We start from the raw sequence: 14,838 nt of genomic DNA, 5'->3' as shown, positions 1-14,838 counted from the left end.
GATCTTCAATCCAAATCTCCTTCAGGAATGCACCACAGTCTTTCACTCCTTTCTCTTGCTAAACCCAAGCTTTAGGCCTTCAGAAATTAGCAGATGCTGGCTCCAGAGCTCATTACCTCTGGAGTCCCACTTTCTCAATAATTCCGTCCGTCCTATTAATTCCCTTATTTTACTGACAATTCACATTTTAAATTTCTAAGACATTGTACTTAGTATTTTGATATTCTTACTAGAAGGACTTTCTCTGAACATCTACTTGGCTATGTTACTGAAACTGAAAATTCACTTCCATTAAGCTTTCATATATCCTTACACTGTTTCCCTATTTCTTTCCCCTAAGTTTCCCAATTACAAATTAAACTTATGAGGGCAGGAGCTGCAAAAATCATCTTTGTTCTTGCTTTCCACTACAGGACTATTTACAAGCAGGCTAAATGAAAATCAGCTTAATAGAGCAGACTCAAAAAATACTGAATTCCCCAGGGGATATTTGACCATCTGTCAAAAAAATCCTTCGTTTACCTAGAAAGAGATCAACTTGTTAAAATTTCATTGTTTCATTTGTAAATAAAATGTATATATGTTCAAAGTTGTAACAACTAAAAAAAATAAAAAATTTCTGTGAATTTTTCTATGAAACTTTATTTTCTCTCAGAAATTATGCAAATATTACTTAGTAAATTTTACTGATATTACTTGGTTGTATATTTATTAAAAATATAGACAGTCCTCTCTAGGCCTCAGATAAGAAGAAGAAAATTGTAGGAGTCAACTCTACAGATAAAACTTTCACCACTCTTGCTAAAAAGGAGATGGCAATCTGTCAGACTTGCAAAAGAAAGAAGGTTAAATCCCAACGAAAAAAGAGCTGAGAAATGAGTACAGGTAATAGTTGATAATTTTTAAATGTTATATTATTTAAGTTAAAATATGTAAATAAAAGAACATTTTTTCAAGGAAAAAAATATTCCTTATTTGTGACATCTAAAAATCAAAACACTTGAACCCATGCAGATACAGAGTAGGATGGTTACAGGAGGCTGGGAAGAGTAGTGAGAGGGTAGGGTGGGGGGAGCTGGGGACACTTGATAGGTACAAAAAAAGAGCATGAATGAATATGGCCTAGTATTTGACAGTACAACAGGGTGACTATATTCAATAATAATTTAATAGTACATTTTAAAATAACTAAAAGAGTATATAATCGGATTGTCTGTAACACAAAGAATAAATGCTCGAAAGGATGCATATCACATTTTCCATGATGTGATGATTAGGCGTTGCATGCCTGTCTAAAAACATCTCATATACCCCATAATATTTACACCTACCATGTACCCACAAAATTAAAAATTATTAAAAAAACTTCTTTGGTGTTCTTAATGTTCACGTTTCTGCTATGTTAAAGAGGCAATTGACAAGGCCTGGCAAGAATAAGACAGCTATCTCCCATCTTTGTAAAGATACTTAAAACAAAGCTGAATTATTCATTCTTACTCTTCCGAAAAGGCTTTCAAAGTATTTCAGTTTCTCCTGTAGGAATATAGGAACAATTGAACAAAGAGACCATAACATTTTATAAGAGATTTAAAAATATTTTTTATTTTCTGAATTTGCCAAATATTATATTCTCTTTCATTATTCAATAGATATTTTCATAGCCCTATGAAGCAACTACCCAAAGACAAGAAACTTCGAAACAGAAAACAACCATATCTTAAAAAATAACTTGGAATCTAAATTACAGATATTTAATGCATTAAGGATTTTAAAACTCAGAAGAAAATGAGCATAATCTGTAATTATACTATTTCTAAAGAAAACAACCTCTGGCTGCAAACCAAAGCACAGCATTTGTGGGGAAAAATTAAAGATAATGGAGGGGTGGGTCTAACTACAAGTCCTCTTTCAGGCAAAACAATTTTCCAACATGCAACATATTCAAAAACACATTTGCTATATGTGTATAGTCCAGATATGTTCAGAATTGACACTAGATATGTCTTATCAAGACAGGAGGAAGTGCTTCGATTCATGGAGGAAAGTGATTTCTAGATCTTTTTTATCTGTGAACCACTTAAATGAAGGTACTCTGTGTTAGTCACCTGAGATCATACCAGTAATGTCTAACACTGTCACCCTGGGGAATCTGGTACAATATCTTCGCATTAGTAAATTGTGTGAAAGAAAATCTCCTTCGAAGTTTACTATTAAGTAGTGGATACGGACTCATTATATTTTTAGTGCTGCTAAAGCATTTAGAGTGAAGGGACTTTGCAGGTTTAAGACAATGTACTAAGGGATAACAGACACAAAACTAAGAACAGATATTTTAATTCAAGCCTAGGTAAACCAAGCATGGTCTGTTAATTTTGATAAAACTGATTAAGCAGGTTAAACTTTTTGTTTTAAAAGTTTTAAAATTTTAAACATTTAAAGATTAGTTTGAAATGGACTCATTTAAGTTTTAGTAAAGCAATACTATATATTCTCTCACAAAGCACTACAACTGAAAGATGGTTTTTTTAAAAATAGAAACATACAAAATAGCTTTTTACAACCAAGAATGAAAAAGTAGCTACAAGTTATAGTATTCACGAAGTTTTGATAATAATCTCAAACATGACACAGAATAATGATAATAATCAAATAATGATTAGCTTTGATAATAATCTCAAACATGACTCACCTATTTGCCCATGAGATGAGCTATAATTTAGTCTCCAGGCTCCTTTGGCATTGTCCTTATGTAAAAGCAGAGGAGGACAGGGTGAAAGCGAGCCTAATTAATCTACATTTCTGTCTTCTTTTTTATTTTTTGAGATGTAGTTTCACTCTGTCACCCAGGCTGGAGTACACCCAGGCGTGATCTTGACTCACTGCAACCTCCGCCTCCGAAGTTCAAGTGATTCTCCTGCCTCAACTTCCTGAGTAGCTGGGACTACAGACATGCACCATGCCTGGCTAATTTTTGTATTTTTAGTAGAGATGGTTTCACCACCTTGGCCAGGCTGGTCTCAAACTCCTGACCTCAGGTGATCTGTTTGCCTCGGCCTCCCAAAGTTCTGGTATTACAGGTATGAGACACCACACCTGGTCCTTATGTATCTGTCTTTCTTAATAAACAATTGAAATATGTTAGGCTCAAATAAGTCAAAACAAATACCATCCTCTTTAAAGACTATAATTGTACTTACGGTACAATTATTTTAAAGTAAACTGATATTAAGTCTTTGAATAAGGAAAACAATCTGGAAAATACACAATTTTTTGAATAATCTGATTCATGATAATCTCAACATATAACAAATAAAAATGTATTTTGACATGCGTGGGGTTAATAAGGAGAGTCAGAATCTCCCCAGCTCTTAAAAAACATCTTAAAATGACAGAAAGAAACCAGAGTACAAAAAAACTTAAGAATTACTTTCCAAGAATGATGAGCTACATTAACTTGGTATGAGTCAATATGCATGACAGAGATTCAGCCAGAAAACAGAAATAATGAGAACAGATGAAATTCTTAAATTGATTTTAAGCAATCATTCATTATGCATGTAATTTAACGCATTTAACTCTCTTTACAAAACTGCTTGAAGAAATCAAACATACCTATTATAACAATAATATAAAGCAGCACATTGTGAAATCCCCAAAGCAATGATAAAAGAATTTTGAAGGCCCGGCGCGGTGGCTCAAGCCTGTAATCCCAGCACTTTGGGAGGCCGAGGCGGGTGGATCACGAGGTCAAGAGATCGAGACCATCCTGGTCAACACGGTGAAACCCCGTCTCTACTAAAAATACATAAAATTAGCTGGGCACGGTGGTGCGTGCCTGTAATCCCAGCTACTCAGGAGGCTGAGGCAGGAGAATTGCCTGAACCCAGGAGGCGGAGGTTGCGGTGAGCCGAGATCGCGCCATTGCACTCCAGCCTGGGTAATGAGCGAAACTCCGTCTCAAAAAAAAAAAAAAAAGAATTTTGAAAACAGAGATAACAGTATCGCCTAAGAAAACCTTATGAAAGAGAATAGATTTAAACCACACCCTCAAGAATGAGAAGTGTTTGGATATGCAAGGGGAAGGGAGAAGGATATTTCACAGTAGAGGACAAGGACAAATAAAAGTACAGTCTCGCTGGGCAACAGTGAAGAAAGCTATCTAGCTGGATCCATAATGATGAGAAACACAAGATGAAACTGGAAGAGTAGAGTAAAATCAGTCATACTAAGAACCTTGACTACCAAAGATTATGAAGCCTAAATTTATGCTCTCATTTGCTGGTTTCCACTTGCTGGTCCAAATGTTGCTACATCAGACACACTTGGAGAGCTTTATAAACACATATGTTACTGTGCCTCACCCTAGAGATTCTGAAAGGGTGGGGTGAAATCCGTATCTAAGCAAGCTCCCAGGTGACTCAGACACAGCCAGACTTAGGTGCTACTGCTCTAAGCAACGGAAAGCCACTGCCTTTTTGAGAATGAGAGTGACATAAATGCAGACATCTCGCTAGTTTTTAAATTAAAAGCTTTAACAATAAAAAGTGGTACTTTCAATTAAAATTTTATATTTCTTTTTTATTCATATTATTTTCTTCAGAGATCTACTTCATAGGACCCATGTGTTTTCTGGTCATATACACCTATAAGAACCCTGAATCCATCATAATCTCACCAAAATATGTAAAAAAAAAAAAAATGTTGTGTTTAGTTGTTTTGTTAAGAAAGATGAACTGGTATGTTGTAGGGCAAGGTTCTAATAGCAGTTAGGAGGCTATGGTACCACTCAGTAATGCAGGCATAAAATGAGAACTGTAACCTAGGATGGCAAAAGTAAGAATGAAAATAAAGAGGTAAATCAGAAGCTTGACACTTTATATCTTCTAAAAGAAAACATAGAAAGTATCCTTTGCAACATTAGGCAAAAATTTATTTAATAGGAAAAAACGGTTTGAATTCTAGAAAAAAATTGGTAAACTGGGCCTCAATAAAATTAAAAACATCTGCTCTTTGAAAGAAATCATTAAGAAAATAAGAAGGCATGCCAAGACTGGAAGAAAGTACTCACAATACACATGGCTAACAAAATGATATTAAAATGTATTAAAGAATCCTTAAAATGTAATAATACAAGCAAAACAATTTTCAATTGGGCAAAAATATCAAATGATACTCTGCAAAAGGAAGATGGCAAAGGTGGCCAATGAGCATTAGCAATGAGGGAAATGTAAACTGAAACCACAATATGATACCACTAAACACCTACTGGAATGGCTAAAATAAAAAAGATCAACGATTTAGAGCAACTGGACTGCTCATACATTGCTAAGAGGAATGTAAGAATGGTACAACTACTTTCGAAAATGGCTTGGCCATTTCTTATAAAGTAAAATAAACACTCACCATATGACTTAGCAATTGCACTCCTAGGTACTTCCCCCCCAAAAAAAATCTCCAAAGCACTGTACACATAATGGAATTCTATCAAAATACTCAAGAGTCAGAGTTAAAGTCTGAAAAATCTGAACCTCCAAAAACATGACAAAATTGACTGTAACTTAAAAAGTTTGAGTTTTATCTAAGTTTGAATTTTAGCTCTATTATACACTATGTAAACTTGTTGTAAACCTTACCAACTGCTCAGTTTCCTCATTTGTAAAATAGGGAGAACAATGATTTATACACCATAAAGTCCTCATAAGAACTCCATGAGCTAATGCATACAAAAGCCCTCAGAGACATGAGGACTTTTAAATGTTATTCACTATTATTATCAATAAGCTTTTGAGACTCTAATTCTTTCCAGTCAGAAGCTAAAATACTGGTCATGAGTACTTGAGATATGGCAGATACATCAGAGGTTTGCTGGACATTTGTCTAACTCCTCCAGTGGTTAATCTTTACCATAACCAAAAGCTAACAAATAATCTTATTTTAAACAAATCTCCTACATGTTAAAACCATGATATGGAATTTCAGTGGATAAACCAGAGGAAGATATTTTGCTTTACAAAAAGCCAATGGGTTGACTTTAACAAAGAATTACATCTATTATGTAATTGATTCTACAAATATTAATTTATTCATAAACTTACCTAGGAACATTTAAGTGAAAATGAAGATATGACTAACACGGTGGCTGTTTTAAATGCAAAAATGAGAAAGTTGTACATGGGCCATCCATACTCAAAGAAGTTCTAAATGAGCCTCTAAAAGATACTGAAGTATAGCAAAGCCTGAAATGTCAGCCTTCAACCCAAATGGAATATTTTTTATTTAAAATACTGATCACAGAAATAATAATAATTATTATTATATCAGCTATCGTGGGTGGTTATCATCTACCAGGATTAATACATACATATTAATCCATTTTAAACCATATTAAAATCCTATGTGCTAAATACTATTATCTTCATTTTATCAATGACTGAAACAATGAATATATTAAAATCCATGAGTTCATCATGATATTAAAAATACTTAAAAGGCAAAAAGTATTTGTCAGCACTGGAAGTAGACTTCACATTATGCCTTCAATCAAAAAACTAATACTTTGCAGTAAACAAATACCCATATAGCCTACCTTTTCTGTAGGAACTAATTATATTTCACATTTACCAAGTAACCTTAAGTGATGATCTCTTCTCTAAAGAAAAATTTCATTAACAAATGCAAAAATGACAGAATTATAAAATCAACATTTTTCAACTCCTAATATTGTAACTGATTCAATTAATGATCATCAAAGGATTCAAACACCTTTCTGCAAAAAGCTGACGAGGAACAGGATTTTTGCAAGGTGCCAAATATATCTTTATCTTCACTTTCAAGTCATAAGCAAGGAAAAGATGCAACTTTCAATAAAGAGAGTCAGGCTATCCTCACCTAAATCTACCAATCAATCTCATATCACTAGCGGCAGGACAATCAGATATTAAGTGAATTCTCATGTGATGCAGCATGAAGTACTACACACTCCCTACAAAGTTCTTGCCAAAAATGCTCTACCTAAATGTAATCAAGCCTTTACATTTAACTCCTAGTTTACAGAAAATATAGAAGACAGAGAAACAAATTAAGTAATACTGCAAAGAAGCAATCAAACAAATCTGAAAAAGCCAAAAACAGTTTATAGAATATTGGTCTGGTTTTTTTTCTTTTTTTATTTTTTGAGACAAAGTTTTACTCTTATTGCCCAGGCTGCAGTACAATGGCACAATCTCAGCTCACTGCAACCTCCACCTCCTGGCTTCAAGCAATTCTTCTGCCTCAGCCTCCTGAGTAGCTGGGATTACAGGTGCCTGCCACCATGCCCGGCTAATTTTTTACATTTTTAGTAGGCAAGGGGGTTTCACCATGTTGGCCAGGCTGGTCTTGAACTCCTGACTTCAGGTGATCCACCCGCCTTGGCCTCCCGAAGTGTTGGGACTACAGGTGTGAGTGAGCCACCGAGCCTGACCGGCCTAGTTTCTTAAAACAGTCAAAGGCACAGAAGAAAAAAAAAGTAAACAAGGAGACGATTTAGCATTAAGGATATAATGACATAACCAAATAAGATGTATGGATTTTATTTGATTTCAACAAACCTACTGTAGAAAGATAGGGGAAAACCAGGCAAAATTTTAATACAGAGTAGATGTTAGATTATGTTAAGTAATTACCATCAATTTTGTTAGATGTAATAAAGGTTATATAAGAAAATGTGCTAATTTTTTAGAGACACATTTGGGGGTACATCATGAAGTCTGTAATTTACTCTAAATATTTAAGCCTACCTCAAATAAATGAAACAAAAGGTTAATAACTGCTTAATCTACACAATGGGTATATTAGTGTTCACTGTACTCTTTAACTTCCTGTTTGCCTGAAAACATTCATGATAAATATAAACAAGTGTAGTTTTAATTATTAGTAACTAACCCTTTTGTTGGTTCATTAACTCCTAAGTTAAGGAATTCCTTTAAATATTCTAGTGCACAGATAAATGAATTGGAGAAATCAGATCTATTATTGTGAAAATTCTGGTGCACAGTGCAAAAAAACAGGTTGGTTGCATTCTTTCAGAATTTTATCTTAATGAAGCTTATTTATACCAGAGTGTGTATCTCCAGGTCTTCCAAAAAGCATTTTGGCAACAAAATTGCTAACTTTCCAAAAATACAATCAACAACTAAGCAATATATGTTATAATAATTATTTTCATCTTGTTACATAAAATTTTTATGGTTCTTACAATGCTATATGAAAGTGTTTCCATCTAATATATGACTAGAAAAAAAACTTCTATTGAAATAAGGTAGAAAATTACCATGTAACTTACTATCTACAAGGCAGTACTCATTTAAAAAGTTACTAAAGCCAACTTTCAAAAGATAATTCATAAAGTTACAACATCAAACCTGACTAATTACTCAAAGTATGACAGAACTCTAAATTTAATTTTTCAAAATACTCAATAACCTAAGTAGACATTAACTTTCAAAACACCAGATTTCATTTCTCAGTTTTAGAAACAGACATCCATCCAGCACAGCTACAAGTAGTACCACAGGAGATTTAAGTACATTTGATTAAATAAACTTCAGCTGAGGAACAGAATCCATTATACAAAACTTATCAACTATGAATTAGAAAGTGTGACCCTTGAATTTCTGGGAGTACCCAAAGACCCTTCCAGAGGGTCTACAAGGTGAAAACTAGTTTCATAACACTTTGTCATTATGTTGCCATTTTCATTGATGGAGCAAAAGCAATGATGGGTAAAACTGCTGGCACCTTAGCACAAATCAAGGCAGAGGCACCAAACTGGAGTAGTAGGCACTGAATGCTTCAGTCACACACTCACAGAAGAATGACAGTTTCACTTACAGATGTCCTTGATGAAGAAGTAAAAATTATTGCTCTTGAACCTTTAGTACACATGATATTACTATTTTGTGCAACAAAATGAGAAGTGTGCATAAAGCCCTTCTCTATAATGTATTTTTTACTGTGTCAACACTTGGAAGATCTGCATAATTCACTGAACAAGTATTTTCCAAACGTCTATTGCATGATATTACAAAATCATACATGAGTAAAGAGCCATTCAAAATTCAAGACAGACCAGTGAATTTTAACAGATTAAGGAAAGGGTACTGATAGCATTTCAGATTCCAGATTGCAATTAACATTAAGAAAATTACTACTAGTCAAGTTTTGGCATATTATCAAAGAATATCTATAATTATGTACAAAACATAATAATGTAATCCTCCTTTTCCAGTCACACACACACACGCGCACACACACACACACACACACACACATATATATGCGTGAGGCCAGATTTTATTCATATACTTCAATTGGATCATCACATCAGATACAAAAATGCAGTACTAGACATTAAAGCAATTTGCTACAACTATCAAAAAGCAGTTCTCAATCATGGAAGATTTTTGTCCCTCAAGGGACACTTGGCAACATCTGGAAACATTTCTGGTTGTCACAACTGGGGAAAGTCCTATTGACATCTACTGGGAAGGGGCCAGGGATACTGCCAAACATCATATAATGCATAGGACAGCCCTCCACAACAAAGAATTGTCCAGGCCAAAATAGTGCCAAGGTTGAGAAATCCTGGGAGAAACCAATACCAACTTTCTCAATCAAATTTTTGGAGGGTAGAGGGAGAGAAAATATTGTAATTCTTAATAAAAATGTTACTTATATTAACATGTAATGGGTTTATTACTTTAAATGAATTAAAAATTTTAATTTCTAGTTTTAATTTATAATATAATAAATATCAATAGATATAACTCACATAAACATAAGCATTTCACAGTCTTCAATAATTTTTAAGACTACAATGGAACCATGAGACCAAAAAGTGTGAGAATCACCAAATTAGATGAATAATATAACTAACAAAGTATGTTGGAGAATACTAAAAAAATTAAAAGTCTAAAAGAAAGTGTACTCATTTCAAGAGTATTACAGATGACCTAAACAAAAGAAACAAAACCCCTTATAAAACCAAATAGTTAAAAAAAAATAGTAAGATAGTCCCAAAATGTCATTCTCCCCTCTCCCCTCCAAAACCAAAAACAAAACAAAACATGAAAACCACAACTTCCTACCCTGGCTATGAGGACTTGCTGGACTAAGAGATGGCTGATGCAAATCTTTGGTTGGCGTTGAATAAGCTTCTTTTCCTTGGCGCTGACTCATCTTTCCTGGTGTCAGAAGTTGAGATTCGTCACTATTTGCTACAACAGCTCAAGGAAAGAAGAGAAAAATAATTAGTACTAATGTCATAGATTTACATAATAGTATAGCTAATAACATGGAATAAGATCAAAACTGAAATGGTCTTGGTGGTTATATTCATTTTACCAACTCAACCCTTTAATAAATTCTCATAGTCTTCTTGTTTTCATGTTGGTTTGTTATTGATCCATGAAAAATTGACAGGTATGTGTGAGTCAAATATACAAATTACAGACATTATAAAAATGAAAATATATATCTAGCTGATAATGAAAGGCGCCCTAAGGTTTTCTGTGTGCCTTTCATTGGGCTATTTACTGTCTATATTTACCAACAAAACAATAAGCAAAAGACAGTCATTTCACACACACAAAAATTACAAATGGTCAATAAACATATAAAGATATCAGCCTCATTAGTAATTGGAAAAACTACAAATTATTAGCAGTATAAAATAATATTTGACATTCACCAGAATGTCTACTCTAATTTCTAATTTTTCGTGGAAAATCAGTATAACTGATAACTGTATATCAGTTTATAACTGTATATCAGTTTATAACTGTTTATCAGTATAACAGATAACTGTTTTAGAGAAAGGTCAGAGATTGTCTTACCTGAGGCTAAATAGAAAGTAATAGAGACAAGATTCTAACTCAGAACCATTTGGTCCCAAAGTCTGTCTCTTAAAGCTTGCTGCCCCAATAACCAATTTAAGTAGTGCTTTGAAGTTGCTTCTCACCCATTTGGCCAACTTACTAATCTAATACAGGAGAGCAATTCCCAGTTTCAGAGAGAGGAAACAAAGTGAAAACACTCAATGAAGAAACAGGGCAAACTGCAAGTTCAAAGTACCTGAGGATCTCCACATTCTTTCATTTTATGTTTCTGTAATTTCAGCCTATAAACACTTGAGTTTCATCTTAAGAAAGGCTGATTTACCAGCACTTTGGGAGGCCAACGCAGATGGATTATCTGAGGTCAGGAGTTTGAGACTCGCCTGGCCAACATGGCGAAATCCCATCTCAACAGACCCCACTTTTCAACAGACATTCATAATTTCACATTCGCATTTTTATAATCACATCTTTTAAATCAAATTAGTTTAATATGTTTTCTATTGTAATAAAGTTTTGAAAATTTTATTTCAGCTCCTTAGATTCCAAAGTAGAAATATGAAAACGCTTATACTTTTCATCGAAAATATAAAAAATCATTTTTCCAAGGCAATTTAAAAAAATCTGTAGACTGATGACTCCCAACTTTTTATCTCCCCCTAAACTCAAATTCACATACCCAACTGTCACCTGCTTTATAATCACCTCTTAATTATTTATAGGCATCTCAAATCTATCTAGAATATAATTTTTGATTCTGCTCATCCTCCAAACCTGCCTCTCCCCAGTCTGTCTGTGCCATCACTACTCCCCTCCTGCTACTTTCTCAAGCCAAACCCTTAGATGTGTTTTTATTTTTCTCTTTCTCTTACCAAGCGATCTTTTTATATCACAAATTAGATTTTCAGCATGCAGAAAAATCCTCACTGGCTTCCCATTACATTTACAATAAAATCCATAACCTGAAAATTCAACACAGTCTGGCCTGCTTCTTGTTCCAACCTCATTCTCTACCACTGTTCTGTCACTCACTTGGCTCCTGCCATAATCATCTTGTTATTTCCTCAAGAAAGGCCATCTTGCCCCAGTCACAGGGCTTTATATCTTTTGCTCCTTCTACCTGGAATACTCCTTCCCCAGGTCATCACATTATTAGCTCCTCTCATTTGCTGTCTGGGCACAAATGTCATGTCTTCAGAAAAGCCCTTTGGTTTCTTCATGATGCTTTTTGATACATTCTTAATTTTAACACAGCACAATTTAGCATTTTTTTTTTTTAGGGTTAGTACCCACCACTTTACAGTTACTCTACCACTTTACATGATTTTCATTGTAGCACCTATCATTATCAGAAATGATATAGTTTATTTATGCTTGTCTTCCTCTATTAAACATTAAATTCTGTGAGGAAAGGAAGTTTCATCTGCCTTATTTTCCCACAAATCCTCAGGTCCTGGTAAACTTTCTGCCATATTGAAGGTGTTGCTTCCTAGCATACTAAAGATGTTCAATAAAATTCTGTTGAATAAATCAATCAACCAACTTTATATTTTTATAAAACATCATTAAAGTATATGGTGTCTCTTTCAGTTACTAAATCCAAGATTCATTTGATTCCTAAAGATAATTATAAAAAATAATTTTAAATGTATGGTACTAATGCAGAGAGAGCTGAAGAGCTAAAGAGCATAGGAGATAGCTTTCAGAAACAGACACATACACATACATATGGAGCCCACATATATAACAGAAATAGGGAAAATACTCAGTTAATGATATGAGTTATCAACTGGTTATCAATATTGGAAAAGTAGATAGAACTCTACTTCTTACCACATACAAAGAATAGTTCTATGAAGACTAAGACATAATATAAAAAGCAAAACTTGAAAACCTTTAGAATAAGAAGATATCTTCATAAACTTGAGACGGAGATTCCCTTAAAAAGGCACAAAAAAGCACTAACCAGAAAAGTAAAAAATCAGTAAGTTCCATATGAAAATTATAAATTTATTTAAAGGTATCATGAACTGAAAAGGCACAAAACAAGATATTTGCAACACCCATAATTAACAAAAGGTTATTTAGAATGTTCTTTAAAAAAAAACTTCCATAAATCAATAGAAAAAGAACATAATAGCAAAATAGGGCAAAGACTTCAAGAGTGATTCATAGAAGAAAAATGAAAACAGGCAATAAATGTATGAAAAGATGTTCATCCTCTTTAGCAACGAGGCAAATAAAAATCAAGATAATAATCAACTTTTATACTCAGTAAGATTAACAAAAATTAATGTCTGATAATACCAAACACTGAAGAGGATGGGATCAACGAGATGCCTTAACCACTGTCAGTGGAGTATAAGTTGATACAAGCACTAAGAAAACAATTTGAGCTTCTTATATAAAACTGAATACTCTGTGGATCCAACAATTCCCCTCTTGGTATCTAGAAAAACTCTTACAGGTGTGTACCAAGAGAAAGGAATAAGAATTTTCACAGCAACTCTGTTCATAATAGCAAAAACCAAAACAGCATATTCATCAACTGAAAAAAAATGAATTTTAACAAATTGTGGTATATACATATAATGAAAATATAGCACTAAAAAGGAATGATCTAGTTCCATAAATAACATATTTGAATACTGAAAATAAAATGTTAACTAGAGCCAGGCATAGTGGCTTGTATCTGTAATTCCAGCTACTCAGGAGGCTGAGGTAGGAGGACTGCTTGAAGCCAGGAGTTCAAGACTACCCTAGGCAACATAGCAAGACCTGTCTCAAAAAAAAAACAAAAAAAACTTTTTTTAAAGGTAGCTGGGCGTGGTAGCTCACACTGCAATCCCAGCATGGCAGGCATCTGTAGTCCCATCTGCTACGGAAGGTAAGGTGTGAGCACACTTGAACCCAGGAGCTCAAGGCTGCAGTAAGCTGTGATCACACCAATGCACTCCAGCGTGGGCAACAGAGCAAGACACATCTCTATTAAAAAGGAAAAAAAAAAAAAAAAAGGCTAACTACAAAAATCAAGTGCTAGAAAATGATATAAACAATGATGCCATTCTTTTAAAATTAAAAACCAAGCAAAATCTAGTAATACATACATGACTAAAAAATTTAAAAACAAAAATGTATTTTTTAAAAAGCAAAGAATAAAAAGAAAAAAAAATACAATCTAGTCATGCTCTCTTGGGGAAGGTTCAGGGATAAAAAAGCAGCAGATAGAAAGACCTAAGATACATAGAAGATTCTAGTTCTTAAGCTGAGTGATAGGTCAGTAAGTGCTCATTGTATAATTATGCTCCCATTTACATATGACACATATTCTTTTGTATGTATCAGACAAAGCATTTAATGCTAATTTAAAATGCATTAAAAGAACCACTATCAGAATCAATGTAGGTTTTAGTATTCTATCAGTAAAACATAGGTGTCTATGTCTTAAATAACTTTAAAACAGTCAGCTCTATTCACCCATGATTTTGATAACCATGAAGTAAGAGAGCATGCAGAAACAGCAATATACAGAGTACACCTCTTTACCAAAAAAACCCAGACAGCCCATCTGTCTATTTGTTTTCCCTCACCCCATTCACAAGCATTAACAACTATACAGACAAAAGAGGCTGGGGAATATAAAAATCATTATGATGTCCTGTATCAGTTATAAAATAGTAGACTATTCAAATATAAGTTTAAGAGGGACAATGACTTTTATTTCTGTATCCCTTGGCATATAACTGATACTCACTAAATACTCTCTAAATGACTGAATAGATATATTTGGCAAATGAATCACTGTGTGATTCAGTGCAGTTTCACTGACTCACCTACCAAAGGTAACATTACAGTGCCCTCTGCTGTTTCTACTTCAAGTAGAAGTAAAGTAGAAATCACACTGGCTGGGCGCGGTGGCTCATGCCTGTAATCCCAACACTTTGGGAGGCTGAGGCAGGTGGAT

At 34.0% G+C, this 14,838-nt stretch overlaps 1 protein-coding gene across 6 annotated transcripts in view; it reads right to left on the bottom strand.

The window, feature by feature from the left end:
- OSBPL8 (oxysterol binding protein like 8) overlaps window positions 1-14,838 on the bottom strand; it is a 194,408-nt gene that overhangs the window by 87,254 nt on the left and 92,316 nt on the right. For 4 of the 6 annotated variants that reach the window (XR_010342966.1, XM_064376957.1, XM_064376960.1 and 1 more), the window contains one exon: window positions 10,128-10,265. Coding sequence is in view for 5 of the 6 variants with exons in the window: in XM_064376957.1 (XP_064233027.1) it covers window positions 10,128-10,265 (138 nt within the window). In the remaining variant the exon portion in view is untranslated. The remainder of the gene's footprint in view (window positions 1-10,127; window positions 10,266-14,838) is intronic. The other 2 variants (XM_064376958.1, XM_064376961.1) reach the window with 1 other exon arrangement.

Source organism: Aotus nancymaae, unplaced genomic scaffold (genome assembly GCF_030222135.1).
Source record: "Aotus nancymaae isolate 86718 unplaced genomic scaffold, 86718_ANA_hifiasm-v0.15.2.pri h1tg000016l, whole genome shotgun sequence".
In the NCBI taxonomy this organism is placed as follows: Eukaryota; Metazoa; Chordata; class Mammalia; order Primates; family Aotidae; genus Aotus; species Aotus nancymaae.
The sequence above is the reverse complement of the archived record's forward strand: the minus strand, read 5'-3'. Positions and strand labels throughout refer to the sequence as shown.